Genomic DNA, 20064 nt, shown 5'->3' with positions numbered 1-20064 from the left:
TGGGTAAAAGGGAGAAAGAGAGAATCCTGCATGGTGCATCTGGAACCCCTTATAGGAAATACACATCAGAAAGAATCAGGGGAAAAAAATAAGGACCAATGGGGATCCTTCTCCAGCCACAAAACACCCAACAAACTGCAGGAGGAGAGATTAAAATTAATTTCCACTGAGGGCAGCAAAACAACTTGAGCAGGCTGTGGGTGCAGAAGATAGCTGCTATGGTGATCCTGGAAAATAAAGGAAGTAAAGTGGATAAAGGGATTCCTTCTGGTGGGTTGCTTTTGGTTACTGTTCCTTGACATGCAACATGTGAACAGACAACTATTGAATACGAAGCATGTAACATCGGCTTGCATCGGCGACACTTGTGTTCTTGGGCCAGAAGAATCTCTGCCAACATTTTTCAAATTGAGATCATTATGCACAGTGATGTGGCTTGCAAGATAGGCGCATGGAAATGCACCCAGACGCATCACTGCTCAAGTGGAGGAACTGTCACCTGAGCCCCCTGTGCTTCTATCCCTAGACCCATTTGGCTTTGTGAGAGGAAAAGTCTCTCCTTTCCCCTCATAAAAATTGCAGGATGTCTGTAACTTTTCTCATCCGGCGCCGTACATAAGAGGCAGACTGGGTTCTCTGATTAAAACACACATACACACAAAACCACCAACCAGACTTTGCCCTGATGCTGGATTTAGGTCACACCAACAGCACAGGGCTATTCCTCAGGGGCTCAAGCCAGAGAGGAGTCAAAGGGCGAGAGCACAGCAGCGCACATGACGGGCAGGATGGTGGCAAATCAGGAGTGAAGTGAGTCACTCCTCCTTACAACTTCTGGCTCGTTTCCCCCCCTGCAGCCTCAAAGAAATGAAGCAATGCAAACCCTGATCAGAGAGGCTAGGAAGGATGAGGGCTAGCCCCGCCCAGGAAATCTAATTTTACATTCCTGTTGTGAAAACTTTTGTTATAACAGAAGCTGCCGGTGAGTGATCCGTCTTGGTAAGTAAATACTTGTCCTTTTCTCACCCCGTTGCAAGTTTGTCTTTTCTCCCTTGGTGGCTGTAGATGATCATACCAGTAGGGCTAAAATCCTGCCTTTATGTGTGAGACTGAAATCAAGGTGGCCAGAATTAGCAACGTGGTTCGGATCCCTGCATCCAACATTTCCTAGAAGCTTGGCTTGCGTTGTTTCCTTGCTGACATTTCATTGACTCCTGGAACTGCTCGTCTTTCAGTGTAGCTTGCAATAGCTTCTCTTCAATAATAATAATAATATCTATATTCTTTCCCTGCCTGGCAGTTTTTGATGGATATGTGCTAAATTTGCATCTAAACTAGTAGAATGGCAACTTCCTTATTCTTATAGTTGATAAAAACATTTATATTCATGAAGTCTGAGAGTAAAACGTTGGAGTTTCCTCCTCCCCTAAGGGATTAAAGCATCTTAAGCACTCTCTGTTTCTTTAATGTTCTTACCTTCGTATAGTATATAATCAATGTATGGAATTTACTTCCATGGGACATGGTGTGCTGGTCATTGGCTTAGGTGTTTTAAAAAGAGACAAATTCGTGGAGGTTATTTTGGCATGATAGCTAAAGAGAACCTCCATGTTCCGAGGCAGTGCGTCTCTGAATACTAGTCGTTGAGAGGGCAAACAATGGGAATGGGACTATTACTTTTAGATGATGGGCTTCAAGGAAGGAAAGCCAGATGCTAAACTAGGTAGACTCCTTATCTAACCCAGCAGAGTTCTTCATGTATCCTTAAAGGAGGGTGCAAGATACCAGACCTCACTGAAGCAGTTTTGTTTGTTCACTCCCTCCATGTGTATAGAGAGCAATGCTTCGACCTAACACAAAACAAAACATCTGGTTTAATCGGAGAGTCGAACTGAGGTTACCCCCGATCCCTTAGGCAGAAGAGAAACCCCAAGTGGTATTCACATGTGCGCCTGCTACTCTGTTTAAGTATGTGCAGACAATACAATTGGAGTGGAATGTTAGACTACCATGCTACTGAGCCAAAAAACAAAAGTATATATATATTTAAATAAAATAAAACTTTTTAAAAAATCCCCACAGAACTATTTTAGAACCAGCCTATTATCCCTCCTGGTTGCTGTGCCTTGTGACAGATTCTAGCCATGTTACAGCACAAACCTAAATTACGCCCTTCTAAGCCTTCAAAGGACTTAGAAGGGTGTGACTCTGAATGGGATTGGACAGTCAGTCTGCTTCAGCCAAAAGAACAAAGAGTCTTGTGGCACCTTGAAGTCTACTGAATGCAGTTTTCCTTAAGGCAGCCGAGACTCTTAGTTATCCTGTTTGATGTTTGTTTCATGGTTTATGTATTTGTGATTGGAAATAAGGCCAACATGCCGAAGAGTGTAGAAGTCTATCAGCCAGCCTCCTCTTATCAGGGAGGGACCTGGGAATAAGATATAAAGAGGTGCATTAACAAAGCTGCAGCATTATTTCGGCTTAGGGTTGCCAGCTCCAAGTTGGGAAATAGGAGGTGAAACCTGGAGAAACCTGGAGAAAATGGGGTTTGGGGAGGGAAAAGACCTTGGCATGGCATAATTCCATAGAGTCCACCCCCTCCCCCAAAGTAGCCATTTTCTCCAGGTGAACTGATCTCTGTGGCCTGGAGACCAGTTGTAATTCCGGGAGATCTCCAGCCGCTACCTGGAGACTGGCTACCCTATTAATTTGGCTGAATGAATGCTGACTCTTCTAGCTATCAGTGGTTCTCCAAAGACTTCTGCCCTTAGTTTCTAGGCATGACCATTAATTTTTGTTATCTGTCACTTGTAAATCACTCTTTCTGTTCCTTAAAAGTTACTAAAATTGCCATTCTGACCTAGAGTCTCTAGAAAGGTGTGTGTGTGTGTCTTGTCTCCAGTAGACAGGAATATAAATAAATTTGAATATTAAGACACTGTGAAGTGGGCAGACTCTGATTTTGCATACCACCCCAGTGCAGATGATGAAGTATCATTTGAACCCTGATAACAAATTAGAACAATTATATTCTAATATAGCCTTTCCCAAAAGGATCTGAAGAAGTGAGCTGTGGTTCACGAAAGCTCATACCCTACCACTAATTTTGTTAATCTTATAGGTGCTACTGGACTCTTTCCACTACTACAGACACGGCTACCCACCTTGATCTTTCTCAAGAAGAGACAGTCTTAGGTTTTAAATCACTGACAGCCAGTGTGGTATAGGGCCTAGCTGATAGACTGTCAGACTAGATTTGGGTTCAAATCATCACTCAGCCACTCCTTGGATGACCTTGGACAAATCACTCGGTCTCAGCCTAACCTACATCACAGAGCTGTTGTGAGAATGGAATGGGGGATCCACCCTAAAGTCCAGGGAGGAAGGACAGGATAAAATCAGATGGAGAGAATGAACAGGTCATTGTCACACCTTGGCGCTTTTGGGTAGGAGAGATGGGGGATTAAAAATATGTCCCTATTTTCATCAGAGCAATGTTGAAAAGTATCTGATGGCAGGCAGAGAGGCACACCTGCACTACCTGAGATTGTTGAAACCGAAATGGCCCTTTCTACCTGCTAAGCATGCTATGCAACTGTTTCCTTACTCTAACTGTATTGTGATGACTTGCTTTGGGGGAGGGACAATGACACCTGTTTACCCGCTTTTCTTGCAGCAAGAGGAGGATTTCTGAGAAAATAAAATGACGTGAATGAGACATGCCCGTTTTCTGAGATAATGCAGCCTTAATAAATCACATGCTGGATGGTCAAGGATTCTGATGAGAGCTGTTTCCTGGATATGTGTGTGATGGGACACTAGGGTTGCCAACTTCCAGGCAGGGGCTGGAAGTCTCCCATAATTACAACAATTCTCAAGATGACAGAGATCAGTTCTCCTGGAGGGTGGTCTCCATGGCATTATATGTGGTCCCTTCCATCTCCTAACACTCTGCTTTCAGAGAGCGGTATCTATGGCATTATATGCAGTCCCTTCCCTCTCCTAACCTTCTGGAGGCTTCATCCCCAAATCTTCAGGAATTTCCATACTAGGGTTGCCAACCATCAGGTGGTGGCTGGAGATCTCCTGGAATTACAACTGATGTCTGTTCCCTTGGAGAACGTGGCTGTTGTTTCCAACCCTGAGTTGCAACCCTATGAGCCACCGTAGGCTGTCAATTCTGTGATTGCCCTGCTGTGCGTTAAATGTATTGCACGTGAGAATGTTTGTACATGATGGTGTTTATTGTCTGTGATGGAAGTTTTGTCAGCCCCTGAGGAAGTGGTAATCCTGTGAAACAAGCTGAATCATCAAGCCGGCAGCTTGTAGGGCCAGGGGGGTCTCTGCGGAGCTCCCCTTTCTTCTTTGGTTTCCATCAACATAGGAAGTTCGTCTTCTACAATTGCTATAAGCTTCACCGACTTAACTTTGAAATTGACATCTTCATATTCCCTTTGACCTCGGTTCACACTCCCGGGTCACTAGGAATTTCTTTTCGGATGGGAGTCTCCAGAGCCTATTTATAAGAAAAATTGGTTACAAGACTGCTTTATTTTCTCTGTGGGACTCTCTCAAAGGGACGCGGACATTATCGATCATCCCCATTGCCTTTTGGGATTTTCAGACCTTTGCATGCATAAAGGTGTTGTTTAAAATGTATTCACTTATTGTGCACTGAGCACTTTAATAGAATTTTCTATTTTTTGAAATAACTATTGACGGTGCTAATATTTCTTTTCCCCAAGTGTTTTGGTTCGCATTTCCGATTTTCTTGGGTTTGTCTCTGTTTGGATACCATGTCAGTTCTGTAAAGCAACAAGTGCTTTGAAATGGCTGCAGTGGGCCAAGGTGCAGCACTGGTGGCCCGCTGTCTCCTAATACAAAGAGTGTTTGGTAGGAGGGAGGAGGAAGACAGCAGAGGCTGGTGTCTTTGTCATTTTCTGGGAGGTGACTAGTAATGGTTTACTGCAGAGTTTTGTTCCTTCCCTTAAATGAGAAGTCCCAAGCAAGCAATCACAGGCAAGTCAATAGTGTTACCTCCAGTCTTTCCAACTCTAAGAGCCAAAACACACGTTAAGAAATACCTAGGTTCAGCACGTGTTCTCTTACCTCAAGGTTTGCCGGGATCTGTAGGCGTCCTGGAAGCTTAAAGTTTAGCATTTACAGAGCAGCAGGAAGGGGAAGGGAAATGCAGGCACCTGTATTTCCCTCCCTGCTGCTCTGTAAATGCTAAACTTTAAGCTTCCAGGACGCCTACAGATCCCGGCAAACCTTGAGGTAAGAGAACACGTGCTGAACCTAGGTATTTCTTAACGTGTGTTTTGGCTCTAATTTGCTCTCTGGTACCCAGGTCTGGCAGACGATAGGGATTGTGTTGTCATACTCCACATACGAAAGGAAAGCCAAGGGAAGTATACTCATCTAGGTATGTCGCTGAATGAAGATAGAATGGGAAACATGGACTGAAAAGGAGGGATATGGTTGCGAAGAAGTTCAAATCCCTAATTTGTGCTGGGTGTGGAGTGGGGTAGAAAGCCAGCATAGGGATCTGAGGAGAGGAAAGTGGTCTGGGAAATGAAAGAGGTGAATTTCGGCCACAGAGATTTAAATAGGGTTGAACAGGGGTGAATGCAACTTTAATTTCTTGTCAGTATTGTCTTGGGGGGGGCAGAAGATGGAAGATGGAAGGTACCACTTTAACCAATTTCTTACCAGTACTCCCTATCTGCCTACTTTCACCCCTGGAGAAAACAAGGGAAGCCAGAACAAAGAAAGCTCCAGGAGTCAAGCCAAAGATGACAAGAGCATGAACCAAAGATTGCCACGGGAACTAAGAGGAAGGTGCAGGTGATCATAGAGAAGCATAGGGAACAGGCTCTTGAGTTGGTGACAGAATATTGGGAATGCAGAAGAGGGAGGGGTCAGATAAAGCCAAGGATGAAGTAATGGGGTGTATGGTGATGTGATCCACAAACATGAAAAATGGCCAAGGACAGGAAGACAGGGTGAGGGAGAAAGTTAAGTTGTTCCATCTTGGACATGTTGGCTGCATTCAAGTGTCACAAATAATGTTGGTTCCTGATAAGAACATGTCTCTAAAATCCCTGGGTTCTTGTGCTCCCTTCTCCTTTTTTTCTTCATATGCAGGATGCAGATTGAAAACTTCTTGGTTGAATACAAACTCAGGTTTGTTGTAATGTCTAAACCACGCAAAACTATAAACTCTGATTTTGTTTCTTGCCTACAAACCAGGATTCTAAAGCACAGTTTAATCATGGTTTAGAATACCTTTGCTGGCAAGGAAAAAACCCAGTTTGTTGATCTGCCCACTTTGGATGTCATGGCAAACTGTGGTTTCTATCAGGAAGTCTTTAGTCTGTGTTCTGCTAACCGAAGTTTGTTTGTGGTAACTGAATGAATACACTGAGATAGCAATGAGACCAAGGAGTTGGATATGTAGGCCTGTATGTTCTAGATCCAGGTGGTGGAAAAGAGGTCTGGGCAAGAGAGGCATAGCTAAGTGTTACCAGCATATCCATGGAACTGAAAGGCATGGAATTTGATAAGAGTGTATAGAGAAAGAACAATAGGGTCCAAAAACAGAACCATGAGGATATTGCAGAAGCTCTGGTGCTGCATCATATGCTTTATGTAGTAAGAATCTGCATTACATGGGTGAGTAAATGTGAGTAAATGTCACTGTGAGTAAATGTCCTGGGAAATCATGAACTATGTGCATCGTTATATATGACAAGCGATATGCTGCTTGCATGTTTTCTACATGATGTTTTCCATGCAGAAAAAACCACAACAAATGTACTGGCCTTGGATGCTTAGGTTGACTGATTCATTTCATGCATCAGTGTGACAACTCTGTACCAACCCACACTATTACATGTTCTTAGAAATAACCTCCCCCCATCATCTCCTTGTAGGAACGAGACAGTGTCTAAAAACAGATGCCTTGTTTCTTTATCGCAAACATGGTCAACATCTTGGGACAGAACTATGCTTTAACCTGGCATGCCTACACCTGTGCTTGCTAACACATCATGAATGTAGAGAACTGAATTTAGTAGTATTAGCAGAAGTTGAAGAAACCACACCTTCTCCTACACAGCTATTAAAGATGGAACAGTTCTGCCCTCCTTTGCATCTGGTCATCTCTCTCTCTCTCTCTCTCTCTCTCTCTCTCCTCTTTAAAAAGAAACCCAAATAAACAAGAAAAATAACAACACTGACAGAAGACCATGATAGTGGGGGAAATAAAACAGAAGTCCAGTGGCAGCTTAAAGACTGACATTTCTTCCAGCATGAGCTTTTGTGAAATCTCTTCTTGAGATGCTGAGGAAGAGGAAATCATATTCCACATGTTTACAGGGAAAGTTACTGAACAGGGAGTAGAAGTTGGGAGCAGAAAGAGGCTTGGTACGAATCCCATCATAATCTTTTGGGTGTGATTCTCTCTGTAAGGGACTGGAATGGGTTAGATAAGGTTGTTACACATAATGGATGATGAGAGAGGTCAGAACTAGAAGTTCCAACCTCTCTCTCATGGAGCGCAGATAAACAAAATGTATCCTTAATTAGCAGGCCCCATGGCTGGGTAGGTTCATACAGGAGTTGGCAGTCTTTAAGGTATGTTGGTCCTAAGCTGTATAGAGCTTTAAAAGTCAATCCTGACGCATTGCCTAACCAGGAATCTTCCCATAGAATAATGGGAAGTTTTACCACCTATCGGTTGTATAAGATCCAGGAAGAGGCCTCCCGTTAGAGAGCCAATGTGGTGTAGTGACTACAGTGACAGACTAGGGTCTAGGCAACCCAGATTTGATTCCCCGCTCTGCCATGGAAACTTGCTGCTTTCGGTCCCCATTGGGGAGAAAGGTGGGTATAAAAAAATAAAAGTAAGTCTTAAAGGAAAAATTGCTAAAAACAGCTGTAAGGTGTCTGATACGGATTGATATCATTTTCCTGAACCTTGGAGCTGCTGCGTCCTGGGGGAGAGGTGAAGAAATATAGGTCCTTTTACATTATGCCTGTGGAGGAAATAGCAACTGTGAGCACATGAGAGAATGTGATTAAGTTCGGGAAAATACAATTCTACTGTATTGTGGCTACAACCCATATCAGTCCTCCTGTTTTGCTCTTTAACATTTTCTAAAAATTACAGAACACCGATCTCTCACCACCTGCAGTTTGACCCTGAATGCAAAATAGTCTCTCAGTATCTTCTGTGTCAGCCTTCCAATGCATTTTTGTATGTAGAAAGCAAGAATTCAGGAATTCCTTAGAGTGACTCACACAAGGAAGTGGCAGTCTTTGTGGTTGACTCTGTGGTTTCCTCACTGATAACCCTAATGAAGCTCTTTGTCTTCCCCCAGATCTCTGGAACCATGTACACAGCAAGCCCCAAAAGGTAAGGAATGCATATTGTCCATCCAGAGAGATGGTGTGGTACAGTGTTTAGTGTATTGAACTACACTCCGGGTGGCCCGGGCTAAAATCTCTACCGATGAAATTTACTGACTGATCCGGAGCCAGTAACTCCTTTCTGCCTAATCTACCTCAAAGGATTGGTGGGAGGATAAAAGAGAGGAAAAGAGAACTACATATGCCACTCTGAGCTCCTTGGAGGAAGGGCGGGATAAAAATAAACTAGATAGAACCAACCAAAGTCCAACAGGCATGTGCTGTTCGTTTAGTAGAATTTTTGAAGAGAACAGAGAGCTACACAGATTGTTGGTGGTATATTCCTAATGCTGATTTTAGTTTTCTGCATTTCACATAGTTTGCAGATATTTTATTGGCATGCTTATTGACCTAGGAAATGGAATAGTAATGAAATTTTTAAAAATCATAATTCCTGTAACATTAGTATATTTGTTGTGACCTGTCCCATCAATCTCCCTTACTTGGTTTCATTCTGGGGGTTTTCTGTGTTAATACAATCAAGATTCAAATGTTGGTCTTTGAATGCTGTTACCCGAAGCTTAATTCCAGTGTTAACAATGCATGCCTACATGAACAATGGTTTCTGCAAATTGCCCAGGCACACCCTTCTGTGGTTTACCTTGGCTCAGTAGTTTGTTTTATACATGTATATCCCACGACTATTAACTCTTATAGATGCATGAGGTAGCTTCTATCAACTATTAAAGTCATAAAATACAACATTAATAAAAAAGCAATAAAACTCCGACATTTAAAGCAGTTGTGAAATCAAAATAAAATCTGTCAGTTACAATAAAATCCAGCAAGCAAGATCTAAAAACAATGGAGCTACCATTTAATAACTTAATACAAGAAGAATAAGAAAAAGGTATAAGGGGGAAAAATCCTCAGATGGAGGTTTGAGCAAAAAAAATACTTTTCATCTAATGCCTAAAACTAGCCGGACTAGGTACCAGTGATCATCCTTGGAATGGAAGTCTACTACCACAGAAAAAGGCACTCCTTATGGGGCTACTCTTATACTTTAGTGAGGGCCTTCTCTGGAAGATCTTAATTATCAGGCAAAAACATACATAGGTGATGCTTTAAGTATCCTGGTCCCACATTGTTCAGGTCCTTACAGGTACCTTGAAATGGGCCTAGAAGCAAATAGGTAGCTGAAGCCGTCCTTTTAGACACTGACTGGGCAGTGTGTTTCTCTGTGTAACCGTGAATTCCCCTTAGCAGAGATGATAACCTTGGTGTTACTTACATTATCACATGTCACAAGATGGAAAAAAGAAGTGGGTTGAAAGCTGCTGATTTTTCTAGGGGTATCATGACTCTTACCTATTTTTAGCCTCTGATTCATCCACTGAATGTGTATCAAAATTAGTGGTTTAATTCAGTAGTCATTCAGTCATCCAAAACCCAACATTGACGTAACATTGACATTTTATCACATTGTGTAACCAATCTCTCATTCTCTTTCCCCTCCCCTCACTCTCTTCCCTCATCTGGATTCACCCTCGGTCTCCTTCCTGTTTCATCCTCTTTTTTCCCAACAACTTTGTTACCCACATTTATTGTTTATGCCTTTGATTTCTTCCTGCCCTATCACTTTCTCCCCTTCCAATTCTCCACATTCTCCTGTGCTGTCTGATAGCGGATCTCCCTTTGATCCTTCCATCAAGCAACCAGGCCTATATATTTGGCGAGTAGAGAAGATGAAGCCCGTGTCTGTCTCAGAAGAGATGAAAGGCATATTCTACTCTGGGGATTCTTACCTGGTTCTTCACAATGGAGCTGATGGGCAATCCAGTGTGCACATCTGGATTGGTAAGCTACATCTAGTCAGGCCAACATGAAACTTCGATGCATTAGCACCCATGGGAGGCTGACTGAGTAGAGAAAAATCCTCTGCCCTTTACTATACCCTAAGCCAAGAGTGTACAGTGGGAAATTGAAGCTCAGAGCTCCAAAGAGTAGGGTTGCTTCTGTCATTTGACGTACAAATCCGTGATTCATATTTGTTGGGATGTTAAGAACAAATCCTCTCCCATACCGTAGGCATTAAAGTCTGTTCTGTGTAGACTGGAAATTAGGGCTGTTACCTATTTAAAATAATTCTGATGACTAATTGATTAAACTTGCATAAATCTGTATATATTGGTTAAATCAACATGGTTTTTTGGATCAGACTATCTGGAAATTATTCCCACTGATTTCAAAGGGGCTTACTCTCAAGGAACTCTGAAGCACAGCAGCCAAACATGGTTTGCCGAGCCAGCTCCTCTAACAGTCTCTCTACACGTTGCGAATTACCTGGGGGGCGCTCAATTGCAGGATTTTATGTGTGTTCCTCAATTCATGTGCAAGCTGTTCTTGCTCGGTGCGCATGCATGCCGCTTTCATGGGAGCTCCTTTTGTATGATTGCATCTTCAACTGCAGAGCACCAATTCAGTGCAAGAAACAGTACTGTAGGCTCCTTTAACTTGCCAATTTGCATTGCTTTAAGTTGTGAGAAACTGTCAAGATCTGTATTTCAATGAATGGATGTGGCAAGTGGGAGAACTGGGATACTTTCGGCAGTGAGGCGGAACGGGAATGGGTGAATGCATTCACGGGGAGCAAATTGGAGTGTGACTGTGCAAGCCAGTGCATGGGAAGTTGGAGGGGGGACATGTGAAATGAGGTTCACTTGAGCATCCCTAAGTAATTCATAATGTGTAGAGAGACCTCAAGGTACAATATGAGAACCAGCAACAATGGTATCACATAAGAGAACTGTAAGTCTCCATGTTTGCAGCTAAGGATCAAAGTACACATTAATGGGAGATTCCTGAATGGCTGTCCCAGTGTTCACTTATCACATTAAAGAAACAGTCACAGCAGGCCCAGAGCCATGATACTTGGACACAGATGGTTTCATCTCTCCATCCCCCCAATAGAAATTGTTCCTAGGTACACTATGAGTGCCTGTTTTTCTCCCTACTTGACCTGAGAGCCACTCAGGAAAAGATCATTTTGAAGGGAGGAATGGCACAGGAGGAGAGGTTCTGCTGCACTCCTGATCAAAGCCAGGGGTGGGGGGTTGAGCTCTTGCAGCTGGTTTTAATATTAAATATCTGATCATGGATCTCCCTCAAAATCTGTAGTTTGCCATTAACTCTTGCACATCCTGTTTCCCAAAAGAGTGGGAGAAGAAATGGCAGGTGCCAGTTCAGGCCAGAGCAGGGAGGGAGAAGGAGAGTAACTTTTCTAAAATGATACTTGGGCTGAATCCACATTACTTTGGTGCATCCCGGTGTTGCACTAAATGTTCGCTAAACACCCGGAAGTATAGTGTCTTTCTAGCACGATTCAGAAATCGCGCTTGAAAGATGCTATACTTCCGGGTGTTTAGTGAACATTTAGTGAAACACCGGGATGCGCCGAGGTAACGTGGATTCAGCCTTGGTTAGTCAGGAGCAATTTTTAAACAGATTCTAGCTGTGTTAGTCTTTCTGTAGCAGTAGGAAAAAGCAAGAGTACAGTAGCATCTATAAGACTAACAAAATTTGTGGTGGGGCACTGGACTCTTGCTCTTTTCTCCTAAACAGATACTAGCCTTCTGGCAAAATAGCAAAGAGTCTAGTAGCACCTTTAAGACTAACCAACTTTATTGTAGCATAAGCTTTCGAGAGCCACAGCTCTCTTCGTCAGATGCACTGACTTCTGGCCGTGGCCAGAAGTCTTATTCCCATCAGAAGTCAAATTAGAAGGTTTCTAGGCTGTGACCCTGTCTTTCCCCATGTTCAGGTCAGAACTCCTCCCGGGATGAGCAGGGAGCCTGTGCTCTGCTTTCCACCCACCTCAACTCCTTCCTGACAGAAAAACCAATCCAGTACCGGGAAGTGCAGGGTAACGAGTCAGATATTTTCATGGAATATTTTCCCCATGGTATACAATACCAGGTAAGATATCCAGTCGGCTCAGCCAGCTGCAGCCCTTTCTGCTTTACTCATTTTTTCCTGTTGTTGTTAATACTCTTCATATTAGTGTGCTGGCTAGAGGTTTGGGCTAGGAGTGGAGAGATGCAGGCTCAGATCTGTCATGAAACTCACTGGGTGACCTTGGCCAGTCACTTATCTCTACATCTAACCTACCTTACGGTCAGAAAGGCTGGATTGTGGTTAGACAAGGGGCAGTGGTGCAGAGAAGAGGAAGAGGAGATGTATCAGAGGAATCAGGGCAAAAGGAACTGGGGAAACTGAGGCTGGGAGGGAGGTTGGAGCAGATAACTCATTAAAAAAATAACCCTAAGGATATCCGCAAGAGATGTTTCTGTTCCAATCAGTTGGGGCAGAAATGGGATTGATAGCCTTTTTGAAGCCGCCTGCAAGCAAAGCATGTGCTCTACCTACTGAGCCACAGCCTCTAAATCTTAGGCAGCCCCTTAGCCACCCTCCATCTCTAGCGTCTTCTCTGCCCTTTGTAAGAGGCCCATTTGTTTGTGTTCCACAGGAAGGTGGTGTGGAATCCGCCTTTCACAAAGCAAAGTCCAGTCAACCAGCTGGTCCCACCCACAAACTCTACCAAGTAAAAGGAAAGAAGAATATCCGAGCCACAGAGAGGGAACTGAGCTGGACTAGTTTCAACACCGGTGACTGCTTCATTGTGGATTTGGGAGATGTGAGTGTGGAAAGGAGGACATGTGGGGAGGAGGCAGGGACTGTGTGCGCCAGGCAGGTGCAGAGTGTCTGGCCCAGTGGTGTTATATGCATTTGGTAAGGATGAATGCATTTGTTGGGTGGGACTGCTACGGGTTTTTTGGACACGGCAGAACAATGGTGGGGCATGATGGATGGAGAATGAGTTGGTAGGGTGGGACAGAATCAAAGGTTTGGAATTTCTATCTTTCAACCTCTTCTTTCAGATGATTATTACTTGGTGTGGAGCGAAATCAAACATCCTGGAGCGCAACAAAGCACGAGATTTAGCAACGGCAATTCGGGACAGTGAGCGGAAGGGAAAAGCCAAAGTGGAAATTGTGGCAGATGGCGAAGAGCCAATAGAGATGACAGCGGTAAGACCTTTGGAAGGGAGTGAGAAACGTCAGGGGAGCAAGTGACCTTTCCATGCATGGGCATTACTAGGCATATGAAGCTGTCTTCTACTAATCTAGACCATGCTTCCATCTAGCTCAGTATTGTTTTTACTCTGACTGGCAACAACTCTTAGGGTATAAAAGGTCTTTCAAAGTACCTGCTGTTGGAGTTCCTTTCAGTGGAGATGCTGGGGACAGAACCTGGGACTTTTGGCATGCAAAGCAGATACTCTTCCACTAAGCCACAGCCCTTCCCCAACGTTCCGCTGGACCTGGAGAGAGGCTATGATGTAGGAACTGTGCTGTCATGGTAAAGATATTAAAATCTCCATAGGAAGCCCCTGAAACAAGGTGTATGCTTCAGTTGGTAAAATTCTTATGAAGAAGTTCTAAAAAAAGGGTGTCAGAAGAGAGGCATACATTCTAAGGACTGATTCTTCACTTGATTTCTGCAACATTCAGACATGACTTTCACGGGTGTATGGGCCATTCACAGAGGTGACACTGCAGATAAGAAACTGCATATCATCTCAACCACAGTATTCCAAAATCTGTCTTCTTGTTGGGCTCTTTGGAGTCAACTCACGAACATATGAAGCTGCCTTATATTGAATCAGACCATTGGGCTATCAAAGTCAGTGTTGTCTACTCTGGCTGATTCCGCACACGTTGGATAATGCACTTTCAATGCACTTTATCCATTGTTTGAGGTGGATTTTTCAGCACACACAAAAATCCATTCCAAATGATCCTATAAAGAGGATTGGAAGTGCATTGTCCAACGTGTGCGGAATCACTCTCTGACTGGCAGCAGGTCCCCAAGGTCTTGGGCTGAGGTCTTTCGCATCACCTCCCACATGAGCAGATTCTCTCTCACTGAGCCACGACTTCTCTCCTAGCTGCCAGTCCTCAAGTTCTGTGAACAAGCATTAAAATACTAAGCAATGTGTGTTCATGTGGGCCTTTTCATGGTTCTTAATGTTACATGTTTTTCCCGGTTGTCCTCTAGTGTCTCCCTGTTTCCTGTGTAGCTTCCTCAGAATGCAGGAGAGGGAGAAGGAGGGAGACAAGGAAAAGGAAGAAAGTACATCCTATGGAAGATCAATCGTGGGATGATTCTTCATGAATCACTGAATGTGGCCAAAGAAACCTGGAAGCAGAACTCAAAACAGAAACTGCATGGGGGTTTCTCACTTAAGCCCTGGATATTGCTCAGTGCAATGTATGAGCAGCAGCTGGAGCAGATGCATTCCTGCATGATTTTAGTGGCAACTCAAGTGAGATATTAGTGACATAGTTGACTTGCAATCATTTCACAGTGGCAAGGGCACCCCCATGCAGTTAACATCACATTTGGGCCGAGCCATTAAATGATATTTGCACAGTATCCTTCCATGACAATGGCCCTAAGGTGTGTTAAAAATAGAGACACACTAATTATGTGGGGTCCCTCCCGTCCATATAAAACACCTTTTCTGCATCTATTTGCATGAATAAAGTCACATTCAGCCTTGACCTAGCCTAGGAGGGCCTGATTTTGTCATATCTCAGAAGCTAAGCAGGGTTGGTCTTGGTTAGTGATTGGATGGAGAACCGCCAACAAAGACCAGAGTTGCAGTGGCAGGCAATGGCAAACCACCTCTGTTAGTCTGTTGCCATGAAAACCCCACCAGGAGTCACCATAAGTCAGCTATGACTTGAGGGCAGGATTTAAAAGGGCCTGAGAGTTGTGGAGGTGAGTCTCTGAGATCGGAGGGGAGTTTCCTATAGGGAAGTATCAGCCGCCAGCATTTCCTGCTGTTCTTCTAGGTCCTGGGTCCCAAACCAATTCTGAAAGAGAGCAGTCCAGAGGAAGATGTCATGGCTGATCGGAAGAATGCCGTTGCTGCTGCACTCTACAAGGTAACGACTTCACATAAAGAGCAGAGAAAAGATCCGTCTCGGGCAGCATCCCGTTTCCAAGAGAGACTGGGCCTAAAGTAACAGCCTTCTCTTGCATTTTATCTCTGAACATCTGATATTCAAAGGTACACTTCCTCAGAATCTGGAGCTTCCATTTAGCTGTCATGGACTACAGTCATCAATGGACCTCTGCCCCATGAGATTGTCTGACCTCCTTTTAAGGTTATCCAGGCCAGCCACCATCAATGTATCTTGGAGCATCAGCAAATGAATTACACATTATGCAAAGTAAACCCTTTTGTTTGCCAAAGACTTACTGCCAATTTCACTTAGGGCCAGGCTACAAGTGACAAATGACACAAGTTGGACACTTGTTAGCTTCCCTCAAGTTTTGATGGGAAATGTAGGCGTCCTGGTTTTACAGCTTGGCTCTCCGACTGCTGTCCAATGAACTTTTCAACTGTCACTTGACCAACATTCCACCAAGCTGCCTACATTTCCCATCAAAACTTGAGGGAAGCTGACAAGTGTCCAACCTGTGTCATTCGTCACTTGTAGCCTGGCCGTTAGTGACCTAGCGTTCTGAGAAAGTTAGTAGAAATTCTGTATGTGCCATACATAGTATTATACAATTCTATCATTTCCAAGTTTAAAAGACCTCAGTTCCTTGCAGGAAAGGCATTTAAACCTCTTGATCACCTCATCTACCTTTTCTGCACCTTCCCAGTCCTATGACATTTCATATGCCAAGATAAGAGACAGGAAGCAGCGGGGAGAGCAGCTAAGAGGCGTGGAAAGGCAGTCGGAGAAATCTATCTTGCCTGGGGCTGGGAGAACCCTGTTTTTTCTCTATCGTTTCCAACTCTCAGGTCTCAGATATGACCGGGAAGATGAGCCTAACTAAGGTTTCCGACTCCAGTCCTTTCAGCCAGGATCAGCTTGTTACAGATGACTGTTTCATCCTCGACAATGGCCAGTGTGGCAAAATCTTCATTTGGAAAGGTACATCTCCTCCTGCCAACTCATAAGAAAAGTCTCACTTCCTTGTGTGGAACCACAGAGGAAGAATCTATGCCAACACCAATGGGAGTGCTGGTGGGGAACAAGCCATGCTTCCAGAGGCAGGGCCAGACCCCCACGGGGATGGGGGAGAAATGGAAATGGTGATAATTTTGAGCTGGACAGAAGCAGCCCCAAACTGAAGAAGTTTGTCATCCATAGTTTAGGTTACCCTTTCCTCCTTTATGCTCCTCGTCACAATTAGAATAGCTGAAAGGGGTTGGAAGGGGGGATCTAGAAATGTCCGTTATAAAAAAAAACAAGCTCCCATGGAAATTGCCATGACCCACATTTTAAGATTTCAAAAGAAAAATATTAGAGGGGGCAAAACAGAGTTCCAGTGAGGCAATGTAGCCACTGGCTACAAGACTGATCCCAGATAAGTAAGAGAATAGGAGGGCAAGTTACAATCAGTTCTACTAATAACTACCTCTTGCCAATTTCTTGTCTTCCAGAAGTATAGCCCACTTTTGACCAGTTTTTTTCCCTGCCAGCAATCTGGGCTTTAGAAGGTCTTTGGCAATTTTTGGAATGTTTCTAAGGCCCGACAGTCGCAAAGGTGATAATCTTCCGCCTGAGCTTAACCACTTCAGAATGCAAGCGGGGTGGGGTGGGGGTCATGCAGTTGACTGTTTCCCCATGCAAAACAATTTCCTATACAAAGAGAACCAGATGCAAGAGGGAAGGGTTCTGCTCTAGCCTCCCCCACTGACATAATGGTTTTTAATGTGCAGAGCCAGTGATTTATTTTTATATAGAAAAGTATTGGCTCACTTGCCTGTTCTATTTCCTTGTGTGAAAAAAGCCAGTATGTTGCAGCGGCTGGAATATGATTTGGAACACCCAGGTTCAAATTTGAAAATGCCACATTTTCTTGCAAATTCCAGATGCTTAACTTCCAAATCTCAGCACTTTTTCTGCATGGGGAGAAAATTTGGAAGAGAACCCCTGAAACGCCACATTGAAATCTGAAGGGGGAGTTAGGTGTCTGGAATTTGGAAGAAAACTGGAAGAGGTGTGGGGCTAGAAGGAGCAAAAATCGCCTGTACAAAAAGGGCCATTTTCTCAGCCTAACCTACCTCACAGGGTTGTTGTGAAGATAAATGGATGATACAACCATGAACACTGCTTTGAGCTCTTTGGAAGAAGAGCTTTGGAGGAATAAACAAATGATAGGTAAGCACACGCTCTCTCTCTCTCTCTCTCTCTCTGAGCTTTTCTAATGTATTTTTCCTTGAACAGGTCTCAGAGCAAATGAGCAGGAACAGCAGGCAGCACTGAAGGTGTCAGAGGCATTCATCTCCCAGATGAATTATCCTCCAAACACCCAGGTAAGCAAGCAGAGGACATCATACAACCAGGCAAAATTTCCAGGTGACTGTGATACTGGAAGGGAATAGTCTCTGGTAACCAAAAGGGATCTGGGAATGCAGTGGTGCTTCCCAAGATGACTGGCACAGACAAGACTTGCCTTCCTCCAGTTCCAGGAAGGCAGCTTCGATTTGTGTGCACACATTGGAGTCTTAGTCTCACATGCCTTTGTCCTGATTCCAGGTGGAGATCTTGCCCCAAGGCCGTGAAAGTCTTCTCTTCAAACAATTCTTCATAAGCTGGAAGTGAAACTGAGACGGCATCCTGAATTAGCAATATGATGTCTCAGCAACTGTGCCTTACCCTGCAGCAACCATTATGCCTTATAAAACTGGCACCCTTCTGTCTTCTCAGGTTTTTCTCCAGACTGAAGTTACTCGCTCAGCTTCTCTGCATTACTGACAGAGAAAACATAAGCCCTGCCTCCTCTGAGCTTGGACTGCTCTAAAGGGGGCAGTTGGACAAGCTCGTCAAGATCTTAGCTTCTTCCTCACTGCCAAAAAGTTCCTGGAAACTGATTCCACATCTATTAATTGGGACTTCAGCCATAGCATGCTAGAAGGATTTGAATTGTAGGAGAAGGGTGACAGGAGGCTGTACCATGGAAGTCAGGCATGAAGACACCATCCAGAGAACTTCACATAACTAAATCTGCATACCTGAGGAAACGTGCAGACAGTGTTATATAGTGGTTAGAGTGACAGATTTGGGACCTGTCTGGGAGACCTGAGTTCAAATCCCCATTCAGCCACTAAAGGCCAATCCCTTTCGGTCTACCTTACCTCACAGGGTTGCTATGAAGACAAAATAGAGAACCATATACATCACCCTGGCTGATTCCACTTGAGGATTTTTTCCCCTTGGTGATGATATTGCCAGTGCAATCGTTTCTCAATTTGTACTTGCAACAGAGATTCCATGCAGCAAAGGATAATCCAGCTTTTCACCCTTTTTAGCCTTAGCAGTGGTTTCCCTTTCACATGAGATAAAGATTGCTCTGCCCTCCCCTGCCCATTGTCACCAGGATTCTGTGCCCATCTTTTGGGGACTGCATGCAGAATTCTAATCCAGAATAATGCAAAACTTGACTCCTTTGATAATACTAATTACTGGAAGGTACTCAGTGTTCCATTGCTTTCATTTAGATTGAAAAGACTAATTGATTCCCTAATGCTTGGAGGATGGGGAGAGGGCACTTAAGGAACTTTTCAAAAGCGCTTGCCTCTCGTATTGTAGTAATATAGTTAACAGCATTATAACCTTGCCCTGACCTCTCTTCCAAAAAAAAAAAGTCTCAGTTTTGTTTACAAGAACACAATACTGTTCAGTGTGAGAATTCAGAGAAAGGGGTGTTTCTTTCATTTAAAGAGAAGGTGTACCAACTTCTGCAAATAGATGAAAAAGATCATCCCAAAAACGCCATGCAAGAAAATATCTTTCCCCCAAGTTTTTTAAAAAGCAAATTGCAGAAAAAAACTAGCTGTTCATGATTTGAACATGAACATTGCGGGGAGCAGGGGGTGGATTTGCTGAAATGGGTGAAAAAAAACCCTCCACCTGGAATCAGCTCGAGTTTCTTGGTGGGATATAGATAGGAGTTTTTCTCTTCCTTTTCCACTTACGAAAACAATTCTCAAACTCGGAAGGAGCATAAAAAGCTGTTGGCAACTCGTAGGTGCTTTGGCAAAGAACATTGCCCCAAAGTACCATTTTTAACCCCATCTGTGGCAGGATGGGAAGACAAGAAATAGATACCATGTCATTATCTTAAACTGGAAAGAAGGGGAGGGGTACGAGAGGAGAGGCAATGGGTTAGTGAATAAGGCTGTTTTATTTGCCTGCAGAAACACAGGCCGCTTCACACGCTGGGTTCCTCCTGCAGGCCAATATGCTGATGCTCATCTGCTCTGCACACTGAGGGGTACAGAGGCCCTTGCACAGTCATGCCCATGTGTAAATAACCCCTTCTTATGCAACAGACCTTCCTCCTAATTATGAACACCAGGGCTTTTTTTCAGCCAAGCAGCTAAACTCCCCTCTGTCTGGAGATCAGGGGGCGGGGCCACCAGCCATGTGACCATTTTCTCCAAGGGCAACCCACTGAGTTCCACCACCTCTTTCCCCAGAAAAAAAGCCCTGATGAACACTATTTTCTCTTATGCTTCGATGGCTGCAACAAGGTATTTCCTTTCTTTACTGCCTCTGCTCC

The 20064-nt window shown here is 44.0% G+C and overlaps 1 protein-coding gene across 2 annotated transcripts; it reads left to right on the top strand.

The window, feature by feature from the left end:
* The first annotated feature begins 761 nt into the window (after nt 1-761).
* On the top strand, nt 762-18861 carry CAPG (capping actin protein, gelsolin like). 2 transcript variants are annotated; one of them, XM_054998387.1, is made up of 10 exons: nt 762-810; nt 8385-8419; nt 10100-10272; nt 12236-12390; nt 12941-13108; nt 13353-13502; nt 15333-15425; nt 16295-16427; nt 17727-17815; nt 18039-18861. In XM_054998387.1, the coding sequence occupies exons 2-10, from the start codon at nt 8397-8399 to the stop codon at nt 18102-18104; spliced, it is 1050 nt and encodes a 349-aa protein (XP_054854362.1). In that variant the 5' UTR covers nt 762-810; nt 8385-8396; the 3' UTR covers nt 18105-18861. The 2 variants fall into 2 exon arrangements, with proteins under 2 accessions (XP_054854362.1, XP_054854361.1); XM_054998386.1 differs by lacking the exon at nt 762-810 and adding an exon at nt 935-999.
* Nucleotides 18862-20064: the final 1203 nt, after the last annotated feature.

The sequence above is a fragment of the Eublepharis macularius genome, chromosome 14 (assembly GCF_028583425.1).
Source record: "Eublepharis macularius isolate TG4126 chromosome 14, MPM_Emac_v1.0, whole genome shotgun sequence".
Classification (NCBI taxonomy): Eukaryota; Metazoa; Chordata; class Lepidosauria; order Squamata; family Eublepharidae; genus Eublepharis; species Eublepharis macularius.
Note: the sequence above shows the minus strand (reverse complement) of the source record. Positions and strands in the feature narration are given on the sequence as shown.

Coding starts and splice junctions, on each gene's coding strand:
- CAPG (XM_054998387.1), top strand. CDS start 8,397: ATGTACACAGCAAGCCCCAAAAG. Junction 12,391..12,940: donor CCCATGGTATACAATACCAG/GTAAGATATCCA, acceptor TGTGTTCCACAG/GAAGGTGGTGTGGAATCCGC. Junction 17,816..18,038: donor ATTATCCTCCAAACACCCAG/GTAAGCAAGCAG, acceptor TCCTGATTCCAG/GTGGAGATCTTGCCCCAAGG.